The 21,016-nt window shown below is 46.3% G+C and overlaps 1 protein-coding gene across 1 annotated transcript in view; it reads left to right on the plus strand.

Annotated features, from left to right (window-relative positions):
• The window catches only part of ehbp1 (EH domain binding protein 1), a 222,109-nt gene that overhangs the window by 168,081 nt on the left and 33,012 nt on the right, over window positions 1–21,016 (plus strand). Inside the window, 3 exon segments of the mRNA XM_051960483.1 lie at window positions 1,602–1,740; window positions 2,816–2,916; window positions 6,426–6,549. Coding sequence (XP_051816443.1) covers window positions 1,602–1,740; window positions 2,816–2,916; window positions 6,426–6,549 — 364 coding nt within the window.

The raw sequence follows: 21,016 nt of genomic DNA on the forward strand, positions 1-21,016 counted from the left end.
GCGGGAGAAGTGAGCGTGGAGCTTTTTAACACGTGTTCACTTTGAAAACAATAGCGCTTTCTTGCATTTTGCATAATCTGAATATATTTTCTGGCTCGAGGTTTTGTTGAAAGTCAAGTTAATTGCTTCCTTTTTGTCTCTCTCATGAGTGTGTGTGTGTGTGTGTGTGTTTCATGCAAACAAGCTAATGAGAATGAGGCTAACATGGAGCTAACATGGACCAGGTTTATGTCAGTAGGTGTTTGTTTACATGAGAACTGATTCAGTTTTTGCGTTTTTTGTTCACATTAACCTCAGAGCTGCTGTGAAATAAATCCAGAACTGTCTAATAAACGCTCAAGAGCAGATCTAAGTGGCTGTTAGAGTCAAACAGCGTTAATAGACGAGATGTGAAGAGGCTAATTGCTGGTGTTGTTTTCTAAAGTCACTAATTTGAAGTTGCTCCGTTTGTCTGAGCAGCTTCTGGTTGTTTTAGACTCTTTAAAGAGCAGTTGGTGGACTTAAAGTCTCTCTCAGTTCATCAGTTTCTGTTATCCATCTCTATAAATCTTCAGCTGTGGGAGGAAGCCTTAAATTTAACAGCTGCACACGTATTTCTCTCCTTGCATTACGGTTAGATCTGATTGTTACATGATTAAACTGAAGTCATTTCTGCTTTTCTGATGGAGCAAGAAAGGATTTAGAGTCTAAACCATCCATAAAGATTTAGGTTTGTCACCTGAATAGAACATTTTTGTCACTTTATCCTGGAGAACAGCATAAAAACTGTCTGATTCTGCACTCTATAAATAAACGGATCAACAGATACTAGTAGCTAGGGATGTCTGATATTGGCTTTTTTACTGATAACCGATATGCCGATATTGTCCAACCCTCAGTTTCAGATTCCGATACCAACCGATACCGATATCTGTGGGCTGTTTAACTCATTTTAGGTAGAATCTCATATTTCCTGTGGTGGAATTAATACATCATCCTCATTTTACTGTGATGCCCCATTGATGCATTCTCAGATGGAAACATCGTCTGTAAAACAGGAAAACTACTTGAAGTTATGGAAAAAAAGACAGATTTTTGCCTTTTTCATTTTGTTTTAATTGTCTCAACAGTTCACTCTCTCCCTCCCTCTATTAATTGGTAAATGAAGGCATTTTATTGATTTTCATGACAGGCAAAAAAAAAGAATAACGATATTGACTGATATTACATTTTTATGTCAATATCGGACCGATACTATCGACATCTCTGCTATTAAGTTTGCATCAATCTTTTTGAGTTTCGACAGCTTCTACTGAAATTGTGTTCAACCAACAAACTCCACTGAGTTTGGGGAATTAATCAGCAACTACAGGTCTATTTAATTACCTAAATATCGGTAGGACAGTAATATTTCCCACCTTACTTGACAGAGAGGATTATTGTGTCATATCTGAGTTCTGTGGATGGTTCAGACTGGAAATATTCCTGTTTTTGCTCAGTCAGGTGACCAGACATGGCTTCAGTTTCTAACACGTGTTGAACCCACCGTGTTATCACCCCATGACTCTGACAGTTCTCAGCTCTTCTCCAAACTAAATGTGGGTTTCCTGTGAATCTGACAGAATAACGCTGAGGAGCTGCGAGCAGAACGACTGCGTAGAGCCACAGAGAGGCTGAGGAGTCCCGTCGTCTTCACCAAGGATTCTGCCGTCAGGAAAACTCAGCTCAAGTCCTTCAGTCAGTACGTGGAGACCAGACCAGGTAGAGGGACAACATCCACACGCACATGCACAGACACACACACACACACACACACACACACACACAGACACACACACAGACACACAGACACACACACACACACACACACACACACACACACACACACACACACACACACACACACACACACACACACACACACACACACACACACACACACACACACACACACACACACAGACACACACACACACACACACACACACACACACACACACACACACAGACACACACACACACACACACACAGACACACACACACACACACACAGACACACACACACACACACACACACACACACACACACACACACACACACAGACACACACACACACACACACACACACACACACACACACACACAGACACACACACACACACACAGACACACACACACACACACACACACACACACACACACACAGACACACACACACACACACACACACACACACACACACACACAGACACACACACACACACACACAGACACACACACACACACACACACACACACACACAGACACTCACATGTTTGTACTTCTATCTTAGTGAGGACATCCATAGGCGTAATGCATTTCCTAGAGCCTTACCCTAACCTTAACCATCACAACTGATTTCCTAAACTTAATCCTTACCCTAACCTTAACCAAACCTCAATTCATACCTGTTCTCTAAAAACAAGTCTTCACCCTCAAACATGGCTGTTTCAAAGTGAGGACCGGCCACAATGTCCTCACTTTGATAGTTAAATGCAGAAAATGGTCCTCACCATGTAGCAAGTACAAGAACACACACACACACACACACACACACACACACACACACACACACACCTGTATCCATCAGATCCACTCAGAGCTTTAGCTGTAGATGACGTGACGTTTTAAAGGATCATTCTGTAAAAAACGGTTCACTTGTTCTCTGTTTAAAGTCTGAAACCATCTTTATTTCTGCTCAGTCCAACACATCATCATAAACACTGGAAATTACAGGTCTGCAGATGCCAGACTCAGGCGTTCTCATGCTAATGTGTGTTCATTGTTCCTGCAGAGGTGAAAAGACAGAAGTCCATCCCTGAAGACCTGAAGAAGGCTGAGGAGGACAGAGGTTCACCCACAGAGATCGACCTTCGCAGACCGTTTGAAGAGGAGGTTTGTATATTTTCTGGAGCATATCTTAGAGTTTATCCTACCTGTAACACCAACAGGAACATTTAAACTCTATATGCAGTAAAATAAATGTTCTGGTGTACAGAACTAGTCAGCGGTTCTTATTTAACTCCATCTGCAGCCTCTGATCTGATTAAAAACGGCCTAAAGTTCAGAAACTCCACTAGTCAGTCTTTTTCTTTACATTTTCAGCAGCTTTCTGTTTCTCTCTTCTTACTGTCTCACTACAAAAACACCTGTTTTAACTCATAAATGACTAATGAACTGTAAAATCTTTTTCCAAATGGGCAGAAAGCATCACTCTGCTGACCTTCTCCTGTACAGATCTGATGGGTGTCAGTAGAACTAAAGAACAGCTTAGAACAACGTCCTGCCTCTAATGAAGCTTCTCCCTTTGGTTTAACGGTGAACAGAGATGCCCAGTATCAGGACGGAAACTACTTTGATAAATGATTATTGAAGCAAATACCTTTGAAGCCCTTTTAAAGAGGAAGTTTGTCCATTTATTTCAGTGAATAATTTAAAGTTTACCTTCTTAGTATTAGGAATAGAGGAAGTTCAAACTCTTGGTTCTGCTGGGTAGAACAAGTCACCTGTAGTTTCATTTACCTGGTGTACAGCGTTAGATCTGACGTAAAGTAAGGCGTCTTAACTGTTCGTACTGTCTTCTTTATTTCTCATTACTCAGCTTCTGACTTCTCATTCTGAGCTCTTCTCTCTTTTCCTGCGATGCTTTAATTTGCCTCTTTCCTTTCACCTCGTCCACCTCTGAACCTCTCTCTCTCTCCACTCTTTCACATCTGAGTATGGATCTGACGTTCTTCCATTATAATAGTAATAAAGGCAGACATCAGAGATGAGTCTCTGCACTGAAGTGGTGTTCCTGTGTGTCCTTCAAGTGTCTCCAAACGCTGTGTTCTCAGCACAAAGAGTGTGTTTGTGAGGATGCTGAGTGTGTGTTTGAGCGCCACCGGAGACCACGGGGTGAATCTTCCACCCTCCACCCCGGTCCCATCCTCTCCCAGCGCCGGGGCCCCAGGGTTAATGGGTGTTCAACCTTTCCATTATCCCGATCAGCCAAGAATTACCTGCTGAATGATGTTTGCATTAATATAATATATATGGTAATTTCCCTCCTCTTAATTACGGCTGGGCCGAGCGCGGCAAGGGGAGTGGGCTGATCATGTGTAAAATTGATTTGCCAAGGAAAAATATGGTGATAGAGCGAAAGGAGGGAGGGAGGGGAGGCTGCTGGGAATCACACACACACACTGGCACAAATCACACGTGCGCAGAGCTGCACACATGCACATGCTGGAAAGAGTACAGGAAAAAGTGCTGGCCTGGGTGGAATGAAAAAACAAACTTTCTCTCCTGCTCACTAGTTTCCTTCCATTAAGGAAAACGAAGTGCATCAGCAGTAAACGGAGATATTCCTCCGGATGCATCAGGACAGAATTAGAATAAAGATCTGCCTCACTCAGGAGGACTTCCTCTGAAGAATAGCAAACAGCCGGGAGACAGAGGTGGACAGAGGTCAGGATGGAGGATTCACTTCCTCTGGATGTAGACGGATGGCTGTGTGGACGGGTGTGTGTTGGTGTGTAGAGTGTGTGTGTAGAGTGTGTGTTGTTTTAGCTGAATCAGAGTTTGGTTAAGGAGACTATGGAGACATTTAACCTGCAGTCTTCTATTTTAACGTATATCTTAGTACTGAATCTGTAGAATAATTAATAACTGTTTTTCTTCACCCTGACTTCAGGATTTCTCTCCTGTATCTTAACGAGTCTGGATACTATCTGACAGTACTCTGGTTGTAGATGAAGAAAGGAAGAAGGATGCAGACTGTTCACATGTCAGATCATTTTACAAAGAACCAAAGTTAAAGACTGAACTTTAAAGTGACTGGAAGACGCAGTGAAACTAGTCACCTGTTCTTTTATTTACCTGGTGTAGATCTCACATAAAACGCAGTGTACGGCGTCTTAACTGTTCATTCTTGGCTTTTTCATTTCTCACTCCTCAGCTTCTGTCTTTTCATTCTGAGCTGTTCTTCTTTAATCCTGTTGGTTTACATCTTTAAAGAAACAGATTTGTTCCTTCCAGGTTTGGTTACTGGTTAAAAAAGAATGAAAGAATTAACACAAGTTTCATCAACTTCCACCACTTTTCTGTCTCTGACTGTGACTGCACAGACATGCTGGGTATCAGGCTGCAGATAACGAGTCTGATAGATAATCCATTGATTAGTGAAATTATAGATTGTGAGTTATAATTGTTAGAGATGCTGTGGGTGTATTTTTAGAGTGTTTATATGAACTGCTGGTGCTAATCCTGACACCCAGCTTTGTTGTTATTCCACTGAAAAGTGGTTAAAGTGGTGCAGCATCCTCTTCCTGAATAGCAGCCACTCAGAGAACAAATAACTAACTGATGTCTGTTCACTTTAACTCCATGTAGGTAAAAATACAAAAGTGGAAAGTAAAAGAAGGGGGGTGGGGCGGCATGGATCAGTGGGTAGAGCAGCCGTCTTATAACTGGAGGGTCGCTGGTTCGATCCTCGGCCCGGAGAGCTTATGTTAAGGTATGACTTAGCAAGACACCGAACCGCTAACTGCTCCTGATGGGCCGCGGTTAGCATCAGTGTGTGAATGTGACGTATAATGTAGAGCGCTTTGGGCGTCTTTCAGGAAGTAAAGCACTACATATATACAGACTCTTTAATCAGTTCCTCACATTTATGTCTGATTCTCCATGATTCTCCAAAGATAGCTGTTAAAAACTAAACATTTTTCTCTTTTCTAACCCAAACCCCGTCGTTAATTAACCAACTACACATGATTATACTAAAATCTGCATTCTGTGTTTGGTGTGAGTTGAATGTGTCTTAAAGTAATATGATATTTATTGTCATTGCATTTCTGCAACGAAACTTTATTAACGCTTCCAACAAAAAGCAAAAGAACAGGACAACAAGCAGCTGTATAAAACTAGTAATAACATATATATACAAGTAAATAGAAACAAGTATTTCAAATCATGTGAAAGTCTGCTTTAGAGTGTCTGATGCCAGTGAAACACTTTGAATTGGTTTTTGCACATTAAGATGATTATTGTCCTGAACTGAAGGAGTAAAGGTTGAGTGTCTTTATTTACAGTATTTTATGTAATAACTGAAGCTATAAAGTGATTTTAAAGATGGAAGAGAGGAGCTGAGAAACATCAAAGCTGAAACAAGCAACAGTTGTTTCTGTTTCATGTCGTGAAGATTTGTTCGTCCATTTTTAAACTATTCTCCCTCTTCTCTTCCCTCTCTCTCTCTCTTTTATTTCTATCCTTTCATCTCCCTTTTACCTCATTCTATTCTGTATTTCTCTATTCTCCTCCTCCATCCTGTCTTCCTCCCCCTCTCTTTAATGCTGTATCTCTCTCCTCTGTCTTTTCTCTCTAACTATTCCGTCCCTCTCTCTCCTCTCTCTGCTGCTTGACAGAAGGCGTTCAAAGACACCAGTCAGTATGTGGTTGGGGAGCTGTCGGCTCTGGAGAGCGAGCAGAGGCACATCGACGCCCGAGCAGCTCGCGTGGAGAAGAGGCTGCGCTATCTCATGGACACAGGTACCCCAAGCCCAATTACACTGGAAAAACTGTTTTGGCAAATTGAGCGTACACACACACACACACACACACACACACACACACACACACTCTCGGGGAGTTTGTGTGTGTGTCGGAGAATCTTTGAACCCCCCCAACCCGCCTCCCTCTCGGTTGAATGTTGCGCGACGGAGCGCTGGGTGGATATGAAAGGAGGGGATGGAGGGGAGTGAGGGAGGAGGTGGAGGAGGCGGGAGGCGGAGGGGGAGTGTGTCTCGGGGATGGGAGAAGAAGGGAGACCTCTCTGGGCTGGGGTGATAAGGGAGCCCTTCATGGGGGAAACGATAACTGGGTGCGATAGCGGAGCCCCAGCCCAAGTCTCCGCTGCAGCCGTTTGCCAGCCGTTTGCGGCCCCAGCCAGCAGCAGCAGCAGCAGCAGCCACACTATTGAACAGAGCGCTCAGCCATGCACGGCTACACACACACACACACACACACACACACACACTCTAGTACATATCTGGCCTTCATTGATATGCTGTATAAGGAAAGACGGGGGTGAGTTGAAGGGAGGAGAGAGGGGAGAGGCAAAGAAATGGCAAAGAAGAAGAAAAAACCACGAGGCAACACAACATGAGCGCTGACACAGTTCACAGATCCACAACACACAAACGCTCACACACATGCAAAGCGCATGTGGTTTGGCGTACGGAGCCGGATTCGGAAGGTTTTTATTTAAGATTTGGCCGGGGGTAAAGCCTTGTTAAGACATGAGACAGTGTGCCGAGCCAACAGAGGGCCTTGGCTCCGTTAAGTCCCGAACTGAAATTGGAGAATAGCTTCCCATTTGTGATACTGAACCATCCCATGCCTCACCCAAGAATGCTGAAAAAAAAAAAAAACACGGTTTCAGGAAGTGTAAAATTTTGATGTTCAGTATTTCCTGTAGTAATTTAGCTGCAGCTCTCATGTCTGTCTGATATATCAGCGTCTAACTCGGTGGATTTGGACCCAAAATCCTAAAAAAAGGCGACACGGGGAGAAGAGAAGAAGGGAAACTGTGGCGGTGGGATTTGCGCTCCTTCCCATCCCATCTGGGTGGTGATATGGAGGATCTCTGTGCTGTTTGTTGTGCTGGTCCTCCTGCCCTCTCCCCGTCAGAGACAACGCCATTGTGTCAACCTGAAGGGCTGTTTTTCCTTCTTCTCCTTCACCCACTGTTAAAGCGGCCGCTAGCCAGCAAGACGCCACGCTATTTACTTTCAAACACCTTCAGCCATACAGATTCCTCTCTTTATAAACACACACCTGCAGTCCTCCTGAAAACACGATTCACTGGAGAAAGGAAGAGGGCGACAAGAGGCAGGCGAGGGCAAAATAACAAAAGCATATCACCAAGAGAAATTCAGCCGCTTGTAACACGAGTGGGGAATGAAATGTAGAAAATGGGGCTTCCACAGTGAAGCAGACTGCAGAGGGATGCAGCACAGCATCTATAGGGCTGATATGGAGCCTTTCATAGCAGAAAACAGGACATTTCTCCTGAAATGTGTATGTTGGGAAGAAAACTTGGCACATAGAATCCACTCTGTCAGGAAAGAGGCTGTAAAAAGTTCCCGTGTGATGTTGTTGCTCACTCCCCAAAAGTGCATTTCTGTTTCCATATCTCATTCTGCAGCATTCATCCCAAAGAGCCACCACCAGGTTATAGATTGAGGCTCCGGGCCGAGCTCTGCAGGCTGACAGCTGGTCACTACACTAACCTTTATCACCTCAGCAGCTCAGGTCACCTTTCTGTACGCTGTCATAGATGACAGAGATTTGCTGATTGAAGCCCAGGCTGATTGGCTGTAAGCAAAATATCTGCTATTGATCCATCACACCTGCTTTACTAGAAATTACCAGCAGCTATCAAAAAATGTGATATTTTTACTCTTCCAGCCTGAGTGTGGCAGGCAGCAGCTGATATCTGGAAGTCCTCGTATTTCCTCCACATGTAGGATTGTCTCAGTTAAAACTGCATCCAAGCACCAAACAACAACAGAGAGCTGGATGAAGTCTGTAAAGATAAACTGGTTCTCTGTCAGCAGATTAAAGCTCAGCAGAGCGAGTCGCCTCCTGTTGCATCTTTTAGGCGTCTGATTAGTGTCCCTGCTGGACAAAACATCTTGTCCCTAATTATTGACCCGTGTGACCCAATACCTGCGATGGTTATCTGCCGCCTGCACTGGTCCTGTTTCTGCTCAGAGTAACCCAACACTAAATCATCCCCGGCCTCTCACAGAGACGGTCCTGGAGCGCTTCAGGACACCGACCGTCCAGACTCTGGACACCCTTCCTGCTTGTCTCTACCGATGAGCTGTCCTTACACGAGAACAGCATCAACACCAGTTTCAGATGAATCGTGATCTACTGTTCTGAGGAATATTTTTTTCCAAGGATGTTTGTCTTTTCTCTGCTTTGCTCACAAACACCACAGCTGTACGTCAGTGACAGCAGCAGGCTTTCTGTTGGAACGTTAGAACAGAAACACAGATCAGCCTCACCTCCTCTACTGGCTGCTTTAATTCACCAAACATCTGCAGCACAAGCTCTACGTTCTCTTGGACAGACACACATTTTGTCACAATCTTGTGGTTTTTAATTGAGCTGCAGTTCAAATGTGATTGTGGCTGAAGATTAGATAAAGCAGCTCAGTTGGTGGATGTGTGAGCAGAAGGTGGCGTGGGTCAGCACCTCTGAGCAGACTGAGATAATACCGAGTTTCTGTTTGGATTGTAGCGCTGCGTTCTGAATCATTAACTATTCTTTAGCTGGCAGGCTAACTAGCAGAGTACGATCACATGATGGGGAGCTTGGAGGTGAGTTTGGGTGAGCTCAGTGTGTTCAGATGTGAGCAGACAGACCGGCTGACCCGTGAATGATTGTTCATGTCCAGCAGCACAAAGCCTGAAGATCCACAGTAGGCTCCTTCCACATCACATGCTCCGTCATCCACTCCTCTCTTCTTCTTTCTCTTCTTCCATATCCTGCATATTGTAAGGAATTCATTTTAGTTTTTAGCTAACCTAGAACCTCTTTTTACTTTCCTCTCATTCAACCCTCTGCACCACTTTTCATTCTCTCCTTTTTATCCCTGTGAATCTCTCTTTCTCCATTCTTCCTGCTGTCTCTCTCCTTTTCCCTCCCTCTCCTCCCCCATCCTCCCCCTCCTCCCCCCTGGTTTGGGCACAATGCGGCTTTCTGCAGCATTTTCTATTAGGCGGCGGCCCTCCCCAGATGAATCCAAAGTAATTGGGGTGGTTAATTTATTTACTCAGAGGCAGTTCACAGCACATTAAATAATAGAGATAATTGAACAAGAATTGTCAAGTGTCTTCTGATATCAGACACATTACAGGAGGGAGTGTGCATAAAACTCCATTTCTATGCCCCCATTGTTTATGGTAATTAAGTACACAGATTTATTCCTTGGTTGCCTTCCAAGCTTATGGCAAGCGCCATTGTTGTCTTCTATTAATATGTAATCAGTAAATAGTTTAATTTTCTAATCTGCGGTTGGAGAATTCACTTTCTAACAACTCTTAATTACTGCTGGGCTCTAATGAGTCTCGCCATGCCGACGCAGTCAGCCAATCAGAGGCCAGCCTCGGGTCGGGGGGGAATTTGAATTCCTGCGGCGCCCTCCTCCACTAATGAACTTGTTATTCTGCACCGGTGGGAGCTCCGTCCTTCAGCAGCAGCGTTAGGAGAACGTTTCACCTCCTGCTACAGACCCAGGAGTTACAGACGCTCAGTGGTTCTGTAGGAAACGGATTCATGACAGGATTCACTTCTGCTGCTCAGCTGTTTGTTGAAGTTCCGTTAACCCTCCTGTTGTCCTCATTTATGCCACCAAAACATACTGTTCCCTTGTCTGAAAAAAATCCAAGAATTCAGCAAAAAAATTCCTCAAATTTCTGAAAATTTGCAAAACTCTCAGGAAGAAAATTCCTCAAAAATTTCCTTGAAAATTTTTATTAAAAAATTCCCCAAATTTGGCAAGAAATAAAAATTATAAAAATAAAAAAAAGATTAAAATTGTAAATATTTTCCAAAAATGAGTAAAATCTCCCAAAAATCCTAAAAATACTTAAAGTGAATATATATATATATCAGTAAAACTTCTGATGTTTTCGTTAAGAACATTTTGAAAAAATCCAGCGAATTTTGTTGGAATTTGGTTGATTTTTTTCCAAATGTTCTGAAAGAAACTTTTTTTAAACCTTTGTTTTTTTTCCACCAAAAAATGTTCAAAAATTTCCCCAGAATTTTGAAAATGTGGAAGTTTTCACTGTGAAAATGTGTGTATATTTATTCAAATTTTTAAACTTTAAATGGTTCAGTCTGACCCGTGTTAACGTTTTCACTGAAAATAAAAATATTTTTAAAACAGGTCAGTGTGCCCCACAGGGCTAAAGGATCAGACCACCTTCATACCCACTGATCTGCAGACTACAGCTGTTCCTCTGGATGCTCGTATCGCTCCGACCTTGGCATTGTCATTTTCTGAAGCTGTTGTTACCCAGAAAAAACATATCAAACGCTGCTTATTGAAAATTCCGCTGCGGCTATGAAAAGCATTGAAATGCGTCCTGTAGCCTTCATCCCCGACCCTGTCTGAATATATCCACCCCCTACCTGCCCTGCACCTATTTACACACACCTCCCATTTCAAATAGCCATATAACCGCCAACAATGGACGCAATTATCCAAATAATGGCACTTAGCTGCACCACGGAGCTGCCCTCACCTACTGCGCATTTGATAAGAGATAAACAAGCAGAGAGAGAATGAGTTTTAGCTGCTCTCAGATTAACATTTAAACTGCACTCCAAGCCGATAAGATTGACACAGGGTTTTTATGGCGCACGCTCCTTTAATCTGCCTTTGTGTCTGCGAGTCGACGAGGAGAGAATGGAACGAGGAGGAATCTGCCAGGAGCTTAATGTGCTTCAGACATGCAGCATATCCCTGAATATCTGAGGACAGAAGGACTGTTGATGCCTTCACATCTGCACAACGTTCAAACATCCACCTGTGGCTCCAAATCCAGGACTAACTCAGGCCTTTAGGGTGTTTTTATCCATCTAACTGCATTATTTTTCATGTTTTCTTATAAATTAGTTGTACAGATGATTATTAGTTCTGTTCTTCTGGATCTACAGATGACTATTAGTTCTGTTCTTCTGGATCTACAGATGACTATTAGTTCTGTTCTTCTGGATCTACAGATGACTATTAGTTCTGTTTTTCTGGATCTACAGATGATTATTAGCTCTGTTCTTCTGGATCTACAGATGACTATTAGTTCTGTTCTTCTGGATCTACAGATGACTATTAGTTCTGTTTTTCTGGATCTACAGATGACTATTAGTTCTGTTCTTCTGGATCTACAGATGACTATTAGTTCTGTTCTTCTGGATCTACAGATGACTATTAGTTCTGTTCTTCTGGATCTACAGATGACTATTAGTTCTGTTCTTCTGGATCTACAGATGACTATTAGCTCTGTTTTTCTGGATCTACAGATGACTATTAGTTCTGTTCTTCTGGATCTACAGATGACTAATAGCTCTGTTCTTCTGGATCTACAGATGACTATTAGTTCTGTTCTTCTGGATCTACAGATGACTATTAGCTCTGTTCTTCTGGATCTACAGATGACTATTAGTTCTGTTCTTCTGGATCTACAGATGACTATTAGCTCTGTTCTTCTGGATCTACAGATGACTATTAGCTGTTTTCCTTCTCATCTCCCAATGAGGCGGCCTGATGACGAGGCATTACTGTGTTGGGTTTATATTTCTGTGGCCTCTCGCTCTGCTCCCATCCCGTCGTCCTAATCCAGCATTGTGGCAGCATCAGCTTCTAGTTTGACTAAAGATTTAAGCTCGGCTACGTGAGCGGCATCGTGACTTTGGCTCGTCTCGTCACAGCAACACAAACAGCATGTGCAGCTTTCAGTATATTATCAGGATGGCTTCTTTCACAAACGTATTGCTGAAGAAGCTTAACATTAATTATTGTAACTTTGGGCAGATTACATCCGCAGCCGCCTTGTAAGCACAGGCAGACTCATCTTGACCTCCTATACGAGAGCTTAAAGACACAAGAATGGCATTTTAGCAACTTTAATGGGATAACCAGTCTAATCTTTCAGCACTGAGAGGAGAAAATGTGTTCCGACTATAATACCCTCCCAGATGGAGGCACAGAGGCTTTAAACACTCTGGTTTTTAGGTGTTACTGTTTTATTTTCCTCTGGTTTTTAGGTGTTACCGTTTTATTTTCCTCTGATTTGTTTTAGGTGTTACCGTTTTATTTTCTCTGATTTTTTTAGGTGTTACCGTTTTATTTTCCTCTGATTTTTTTTAGGTGTTACCGTTTTATTTTCCTCTGATTTTTTTTAGGTGTTACCGTTTTATTTTCCTCTGATTTTTTTTTAGGTGTTACCGTTTTATTTTCCTCTGATTTTTTTTAGGTGTTACCGTTTTATTTTCCTCTGATTTTTTTAGGTGTTACCGTTTTATTTTCCTCTGATTTTTTTTAGGTGTTACCGTTTTATTTTCCTCAGATTTTTTAGGTGTTACCCGTTTTATTTTCCTCTGATTTTTTAGGTGTTACCGTTTTATTTTCCTCTGATTTTTTTTAGGTGTTACCGTTTTATTTTCCTCTGATTTTTTTTAGGTGTTACCGTTTTATTTCCTCTGATTTTTTTTAGGTGTTACCGTTTATTTTCCTCTGATTTTTTTAGGTGTTACCGTTTTATTTTCCTCTGATTTTTTTTAGGTGTTACCGTTTTATTTTCCTCTGATTTTTTTAGGTGTTACCGTTTATTTTCCTCTGATTTTTTTTAGGTGTTACGTTTATTTTCCTCTGATTTTTTTTAGGTGTTACCGTTTATTTTCCTCTGATTTTTAGGTGTTACCGTTTTTTAGGTGTTACCGTTTTATTTTCCTCTGATTTTTTTTAGGTGTTACCGTTTTATTTTCCTCAGATTTTTTTAGGTGTTACCGTTTTATTTTTCTCTGATTTTTTTAGGTGTTACCGTTTTATTTTCCTCTGATTTTTTTTAGGTGTTACCGTTTTATTTTCCTCTGATTTTTTTTAGGTGTTACCGTTTTATTTTCCTCTGATTTTTTTTAGGTGTTACCGTTTTATTTTTCTCTGATTTTTTTAGGTGTTACCGTTTTATTTTCCTCTGATTTTTTTAGGTGTTACCGTTTTATTTTCCTCTGATTTTTTTTAGGTGTTACCGTTTATTTTCCTCTGGTTTTTTTAGGTGTTACCGTTTTATTTTCCTCTGGTTTTTTTTAGGTGTTACCGTTTTATTTTCCTCTGATTTTTTTTTAGGTGTTACCGTTTTATTTTCCTCTGGTTTTTTTTAGGTGTTACCGTTTTATTTTCCTCTGGTTTTAGGTGTTACTGTTTTATTTTCCTCTGGTCTTTTCTGGTTAAAGAGTCCTCCAGTGCAGACGTTAAGTTCTCCTCAATCCTCCAGAATCAGGGCAGGAAGGCGATGCTAACAGCTCGTCCACTCTGTGAATTGTGATTGAAAGTCGTGGAGCAGCAGAGATTGGCCTGTTGTTTATCCATAATCAGGTTCTAAGCTGAGCTCATGGCGACACAGATAGAGGAGAGGAGCTCCTCTGAAGCCCTCGGTCATTTTCTCCTCCTTGTTGTTGTCAGGGTTACCAAAAGAGCACTCACTTTTAATCGAAGGTTTTTTTGTGTCGGACGGCGGTGGAATGTGTTTGTGGTCATCTGGAATTCAGTCCAGGAGCAAATGCACCCTCCTCTCCTCCCCTCTCCTCCTCTCCCCTCCTCCCTCTCCTCCTCCCCTCTCCTCCTCCCTCCTCCCCTCTCCTCCTCCCTCCTCCCCTCTCCCCTCCTCTCCTCCTCTCCTCCTCCTCCCCTCTCCTCCCCTCCTCCCCTCCCCTCCTCCCCTCTCCTCCCCCTCTCCTCCCCTCTCCTCCTCCCTCCTCCCCTCTCCTCCTCCCTCTCCTCCTCCCTCTCCCCTCTCCTCCTCCCTCCTCCCTCTCCTCCTCTCCTCCTCCCCTCCCCCTCTCCTCCTCTCCTCCCCTCCTCCCCTCTCCTCCTCCCCTCCTCTCCTCCTCCCCCTCCTCCCCTCTCCTCCTCTCCTCCCTCCTCCCCTCTCCTCCTCCCCTCTCCTCCTCTCCTCCTCCCCTCTCCTCCTCTCCCTCCTCCCCTCCCCTCCTCCCCCTCCCTCTCCTCCTCCCCTTCCTCCTCTCCCTCCTCCCCTCTCCTCCTCCCCTCCTCCCTCCTCCCCTCCTCCCCTCTCCTCCTCCCCTCCTCCCCTCTCCTCCTCTCCCTCCCCTCCTCCCTCTCCTCCTCCCCTCTCCTCCTCCCCTCCTCCCCTCTCCTCCTCCCCCCTCCTCCCCTCTCCTCCTCCCCTCTCCTCCTCCCCTCCTCCTCCCTCCTCCCTCCCTCTCCTCCCTCATCCTCCTCCTCCCCTCCTCCCCTCCCTCTCCTCCTCTCCTCCCCCTCCTCCCCTCTCCTCCTCCCCTCTCCTCCTCTCCTCCTCCCTCTCCTCCTCTCCTCCCTCCTCCCTCCTCCCCTCTCCTCCTCCCCTCTCCTCCTCCCCCTCCCCTCTCCTCCTCCCCTCCTCCCCTCTCCTCCTCCCCTCTCCTCCTCCCCTCCTCCCTCTCCTCCTCCCTCCTCCCCTCTCCCCTCCTCCCCTCTCCTCCTCCCCTCTCCTCCTTCTCCTCCTCCCCTCCTCCCCTCTCCTCCTCTCCTCCCCTCTCCTCCTCCCCTCCTCCCCTCTCCTCCTCTCCTCCCTCCCCTCTCCTCCTCCCTCTCCTCCCTCCTCCTCCCTCCTCCCTCCCCTCCTCTCCTCCCTCCTCCTCACCTTCTCCCTCTCCTCCTCTCCTCTCCTCCCCCTCTCCTCCTCCTCTCCTCTCCTCCTCCCCTTCCCTCTCCTCCTCCTCCCTCTCCTTCTCCTCCTCCCTCTCCTCCTCCCCCCTCTCCTCCTCCCTCCTCCTCCTCCCTCCTCCCCTCTCCTCCTCCCCTCCTCCCCTCTCCTCCTCTCCTCCCTCCTCCCTCCCTCCTCCCCTCTCCTCCTCTCCTCCCTCTCCTCCTCCTCCTCCTCCTCTCTCTCTCCCTCCCTCCTCCTCTCCTCCTCGCCCTCTCCTCTCCCTCCTCTCCTCTCCTCCCTCCTCCCCTCTCCTCCTCCCTCTCCCCTCTCCCCTCTCCTCCCTCCTCCCTCCCCTTCTCCCTCTCCTCCTCTCCTCTCCTCTCCCTCTCCTCCTCCCCTCTCCTCCTCTCCCTCCCCCCTCCCCTCTCCTCCTCCCTCTCCTCCGTCCCTCTCCCTCTCTCCTCCCCCTCCCCTCCTCCCTCCTCCTCCTCCCCTCTCCCTCTCCCTCCTCCCCTCTCCTCCTCTTCCTCCTCCGCTCCTCCCTCTCCTCCTCCTCTCCTCCCTCCTCCTCTCCTCCCCTCTCCCTCCTCCCTCTCCTCCTCCCTCTCCTCCTCCCTCTCCTCCTCCCCTCCTCCTCCCCTCCTCCCCTCTCTCCTCCTCTCCTCCCCTTCCTCCCTCTCCTCCCTCCTCCTCCCTCCTCCCTCTCCTCCCCCTCCTCCTCCTCTCCCTCTCCTCCCTCTCCTCCTCCCCTCTCCTCCTCCCTCCTCCCCTCCTCCTCCTCCCCTCCTCCCTCTCCTCCTCCCCCTCCCCTCTCGTCCCTCCTCCCTCCCTCCTCCCTCCTCTCCCTCCTCCCCTCCCTCTCCCCTCCTCCCCTCGCTCCTTCTTCCCCTCTCCTCCTGCTCCTCCTCCCTCTCCTCCTCCCTCCCCTCTCCTCCTCCCTCCTCCTCTCCTCTCCTCCTCCCCTCTCCTCTCCCCTCCCCTGTCCTCCTCCCTCCTCTCCTCCTCTCCCCTCCCTCTCCTCCCTCTCCTCCTCTCCTCCTCTCCCTCTCCTCCTCTCCTCCCCTCCTCCCCTCCCCCCTCTCCTCCTCCCTCTCCTCCTCCCCTCTCCTCCTCCCCTCCTCCCCTCTCCTCCCCTCCCCTCTCCTCTCCTCCTCCCCTCTCCTCCTCTCCTCCTCTCCTCCTCCCTCCTCCCCTCTCCTCCTCCCTCCCCTCTCCTCCCCTCCCTCCTCCCCTCTCCTCCCTCCTCCTCCCCTCTCCTCCTCCCCTCTCCTCCTCTCCTCCTCTCCTCCTCCCCCTCCTCCCTCCTCCCCTCCTCCCCTCTCCTCCTCCCCTCTCCTCCTCCCCTCCTCCCCTCTCCTCCTCCCCTCCTCCCCTCTCCTCCTCCCCTCTCCTCCTCTCCTCCCCTCCTCCCCTCTCCTCCTCCCCTCTCCTCCTCTCCTCCCCTCCTCCCCTCTCCTCCTCCCCTCTCCTCCTCCCCCTCCTCCCTCCTCCCTCTCCTCCCTCCTCCCCTCTCCTCCTCCCCTCTCCTTCCCCTCCTCCCTCCTCCCTCCCCTCCCTCCTCCCCTCTCCTCCTCCCCTCCTCCCCTCCCTCTCTCCTCCCTCCTCCTCCCTCCTCCCCTCTCCTCCTCTCCTCCCCTCCTCCCTCTCCTCCTCCCCTCCGCTCTCCCCCTCTCCCTCTCCTCCTCCTCTCCTCCCTCTTCCCCTCCCTCCTCCCCTCTCCCCTCCTTCCTCTCCTCCCTCCCTCTCCTCCTCTCCTCCCTCTCCTCCCCTCTCCTCCCTCCCCTCCTCCCCCTCTCCTCCCCCTCTCGCTCCTCTCCTCTCCTCCTCCTCCTCTCCTCCCTCTCCTCCTCCCTCACTCCCCTCTCCTCCTCCTCTCCTCTCCCTCCTCCTCCCCCTTCCTCCTCCCCTCTCTCCCTCCTCCTCCCCTCTCCCCTCTCCTCCCTACCCCTCTCCTCCTCCCCTCTCCCTCTTGCCTTCCCCTCTGTACCTCCTCCCCTCCTCCCCCTCCTTCCTCCCCTCCTCCTCCCCCCTCTCCTCCTCTCTCCCTCCCTCCCCTCCTCCCCCCTCCTCCTCCCCTCCCCTCCTCCCCTCTCCTCCTCTCCTCTCCCTCCCTCCTCTCCCCTCCTCCCTCTCCTCCTCCCTCTCCTCCTCCCCTCCCCTCCCTCCTCCCTCCTCCTCTCCTCCCTCCTCCCTCTCCTCCTCCCCTCTCCTCCTCCCCTCCTCCCTCTCCTCCTCCCCTCTCCTCCTCTCCTCCCTCCTCCCCTCCTCCTCCCTCTCCTCCTCCCTCCTCCCTCTCCTCCTCTCCTCCCTCCTCCCTCTCCTCCTCTCCTCTCCTCCTCCCCTCCTCCTCTCCTCCTCCCTCCTTCCTCCCCTCCCTCTCCTCCTCTCCTCCTCCCCTCTCCTCCTCTCGGAGGAGGGGAGGAGGGATCACTCCTTCAAACCCAGCGCCTGGTTCTGGCCTTAGAGGGACGAAACAAAAGAGTGGAGCTTTTTGTTGTTGTTTTGTGACTTGGTTCAGCTGGGTCAGATTAGCACACACACACACACACACACCACACACACACACACACACACACACACACACACAGACTCCTTAATCTCCTCGGCCATTTGAATGTTTGGGCAGCAAAACAATTTAATTAGTCAACTTGTAAGGACTTGTGGACAAACGACCGGTCCTCCCCCCTACATCCCCCCGTCTCACCCCTACCAGTGACACCTCTCTCCCTCCCTCCCTCCTCCCTCCTCCTCCCTTCCTCCCATGTCCCAGATGTGCAGTGCTTCAGTCTTTTTCTCCTTTTCTCGGCTCGGTGTCGTCCTTTCATACATTCTTTAACAGCGGGGATGAAAGGGGGATTTTTAGGAAGATTAGGGAATGGGATCCTCTAGGCATTGTCTGAGAATCTTCAGATAAAACGAGCTGGGTGGATGGAGTCAACGGAGGGTGGGAGGGGGATGGATGGATGGATGGATGGATGGATGGATGGATGGATGGACCTGCAGACCAACAACTTAAATGTGTTCGTAAACCTCCAGGAGTTATTCTCGTTTTCTATATTTCTGTTTATTTTGTCGCCTTTTTCTGACGCTTCCTTTCAAAGCCGTTAAAGTTTCCCTCCTGTTCCTCCTCCTCCCTCGGCCTGCTGGTGATGGCAGCGATTAACATTTTCAGCCAAGGGGTGAGTAAAGGGAGAGCTGGGTGGAGGACAATGGTCGCTTATGATAATCTGTTCTTTATTGGAGCGTCCCGCCAACGCTTTCATCAGCCGCTCTGAAGGTCCCAACTGAGCTGCAGACACGTCCACACGCTGGAAATATAGATGTGCTGATGTGGATTTTACAGAGTTTTGTTAAATTATTGTTCATATCTAGTAAAACCACAAAAAACTGCTCAAAACCTGTAAGTAATGTCCACTTCAGAAATGAGTATTTTTATTTAAAAAATAGTTTGTTTTTCTTTTGAACTGTTTGACTGTAAAATGACACCGTTTTTTTTTTTTTTTTACATTATTTTAAAGATATTCTCAGTAATATTAGTTTGAGTTAATATTATGGAAGATTTCATATATTTGGAGTTGAATAATAGCAAACAGTTTTTCAACAGTTGTTTTACAGATTTTACCTGTTGTGTTTAATTACAGAAAATATATCATAAAAAAGTATTAATGTAGAAAAAAGCATGTACCTAATGCTCACATCAAGTCTGTATTTTGGAAATAGTGATTCATTATTTTACTTTTGGAAAAAAAACATTTTTCCTGTATTCAAGCAAACAAATCATTAGTTTACAGATATTTGCTGTTATTCGAAAGAATAATTATGTATATTAAGGACTGAAAATTTGAATTTTTAGAACTCTTATTGTACAAAATTCACCTGTTTTGTTAAATTCTGCAGAATGTGCAGCAACATCACTAAAATAAAACTAAGAATTTAAATTTTAACCACAAAAACGGTCTAAAACTGTAAATACTGTCCACATTAGGATTCTGAATGATAGTTTGTTCTTGTGCATCGTGTGGCTGTTAAATCATACTTTATTACTGTATTTAAATCAGCTAAGCATGTCTTTATTTTACAGATATTTGCTGTTATTTACTGGCTTTTTAAAGGCCTTGAGCGTTAAATTATTCCTCCATTTTTAGCATACTTTTCTGGCGTCCTTGCTGCCAGATTTTTTATTTTATTTATTTTATGGTTTATTACCCACAGAGCTACACGTGACACAAAGCAGAGCGTTGATCCAGCAGATAAACTGATTGTGGTGTTCTAACATCAGCGAATCTTAAAGCTGAATTTATGGGTTTTAATCCAGCTCTTGGTGTTTTTATGTAAACTTTCTTGGTCTCTTGGGAAGATGACAGACGTTAAACCGAAGCAGAAAACGTTTGATTATTTATTTGTTGTTTGTTTGTTATTTATCTGATTATTAGTTAATTAATTCCAGAGAGTTAATGGGGTCTTTCTCATGCTAACGGCTCTCAGTGCAGGTTAATGATGGAGGCTGGCCTCTAATTATCCATTCTGCTGCTAACTCTGCTGCTCTCCACGCTGACACTGTCATCACATCCTCACCCCTCCTCACTCTCCTCACCCCTCCTCGCCCCTCCTCACCCCTCCTCACTCTCCTCACCCCTCCTCACCCCTCCTCCATCTCCCTTTGTAATGAGCACCATAAAATTTAGCTTTTACTGTATTTAGATCATGTAAAAATGTCACTATTTTAAAGATGTTTGCTGACAGATTTTTCAGTTTTTTTTATTTAGCGTAAATAAATTTATTGATGTTATAAGGAGCTAATTTGTTTGAGGCAGGAGAGGAGATGGAGGAGGTGATGGAGTAACAGAGATGTTAGGATGGAGGAGGTGATGGAGTAACAGAGATGTTAGGATGGAGGAGGTGATGGAGTAACAGAGATGTTAGGATGGAGGAGGTGATGGAGTAACAGAGATGTTAGGATGGAGGAGGTGATGGAGTAACAGTAGGTGATGTTTGGAGGATGACTAATGTTGTTAGCGGAGCCGTTCCTGGTCCTCAGATTAATTCATTAAGTAAATTCACCGCTCGCCTCCCTCTTGTCACCAGGCGTGTAATATGACACCCCTCACATTAGTTCTAACATCTACCCCGGGGGTAGCTAGCTGCCCCTCCACCCTCCTGCCTCTGCTAATGGGGCAGGAGGAGCTCCTTATGCTAAACAGACTGCAGCTGTCAGTCAGCTCCTCTGGGGGTTATCTCTGTTCATTCACACACAATAGAAGTGGATTCATTTTTAATTTGGAGTGTTTCATGCTCTGTTGTGTGCTTTAGTTGGACAGCAGATCATTCAGCAAACCAACTGATCTGATTTTCATTGTTTCATTACAGAAAATGTGTCATAAAATCACAAAAGAAAGTATTAATTATAAAATAACTTCCGTAATGCCCAGATCAAGTGTTTTTGTAGGGACCCTTTCTTTCTTTCTTTCTTTCTTTCTTTCTTTCTTTCTTTCTTTTTTGTATTCTTGTGTAACCAAACTGTCCTCTCATTTATGTTTCTCCCTAAAAGGTGAAACTGTGACTAAGTTGGA

Source organism: Acanthochromis polyacanthus, chromosome 15 (genome assembly GCF_021347895.1).
Source record: "Acanthochromis polyacanthus isolate Apoly-LR-REF ecotype Palm Island chromosome 15, KAUST_Apoly_ChrSc, whole genome shotgun sequence".
In the NCBI taxonomy this organism is placed as follows: Eukaryota; Metazoa; Chordata; class Actinopteri; family Pomacentridae; genus Acanthochromis; species Acanthochromis polyacanthus.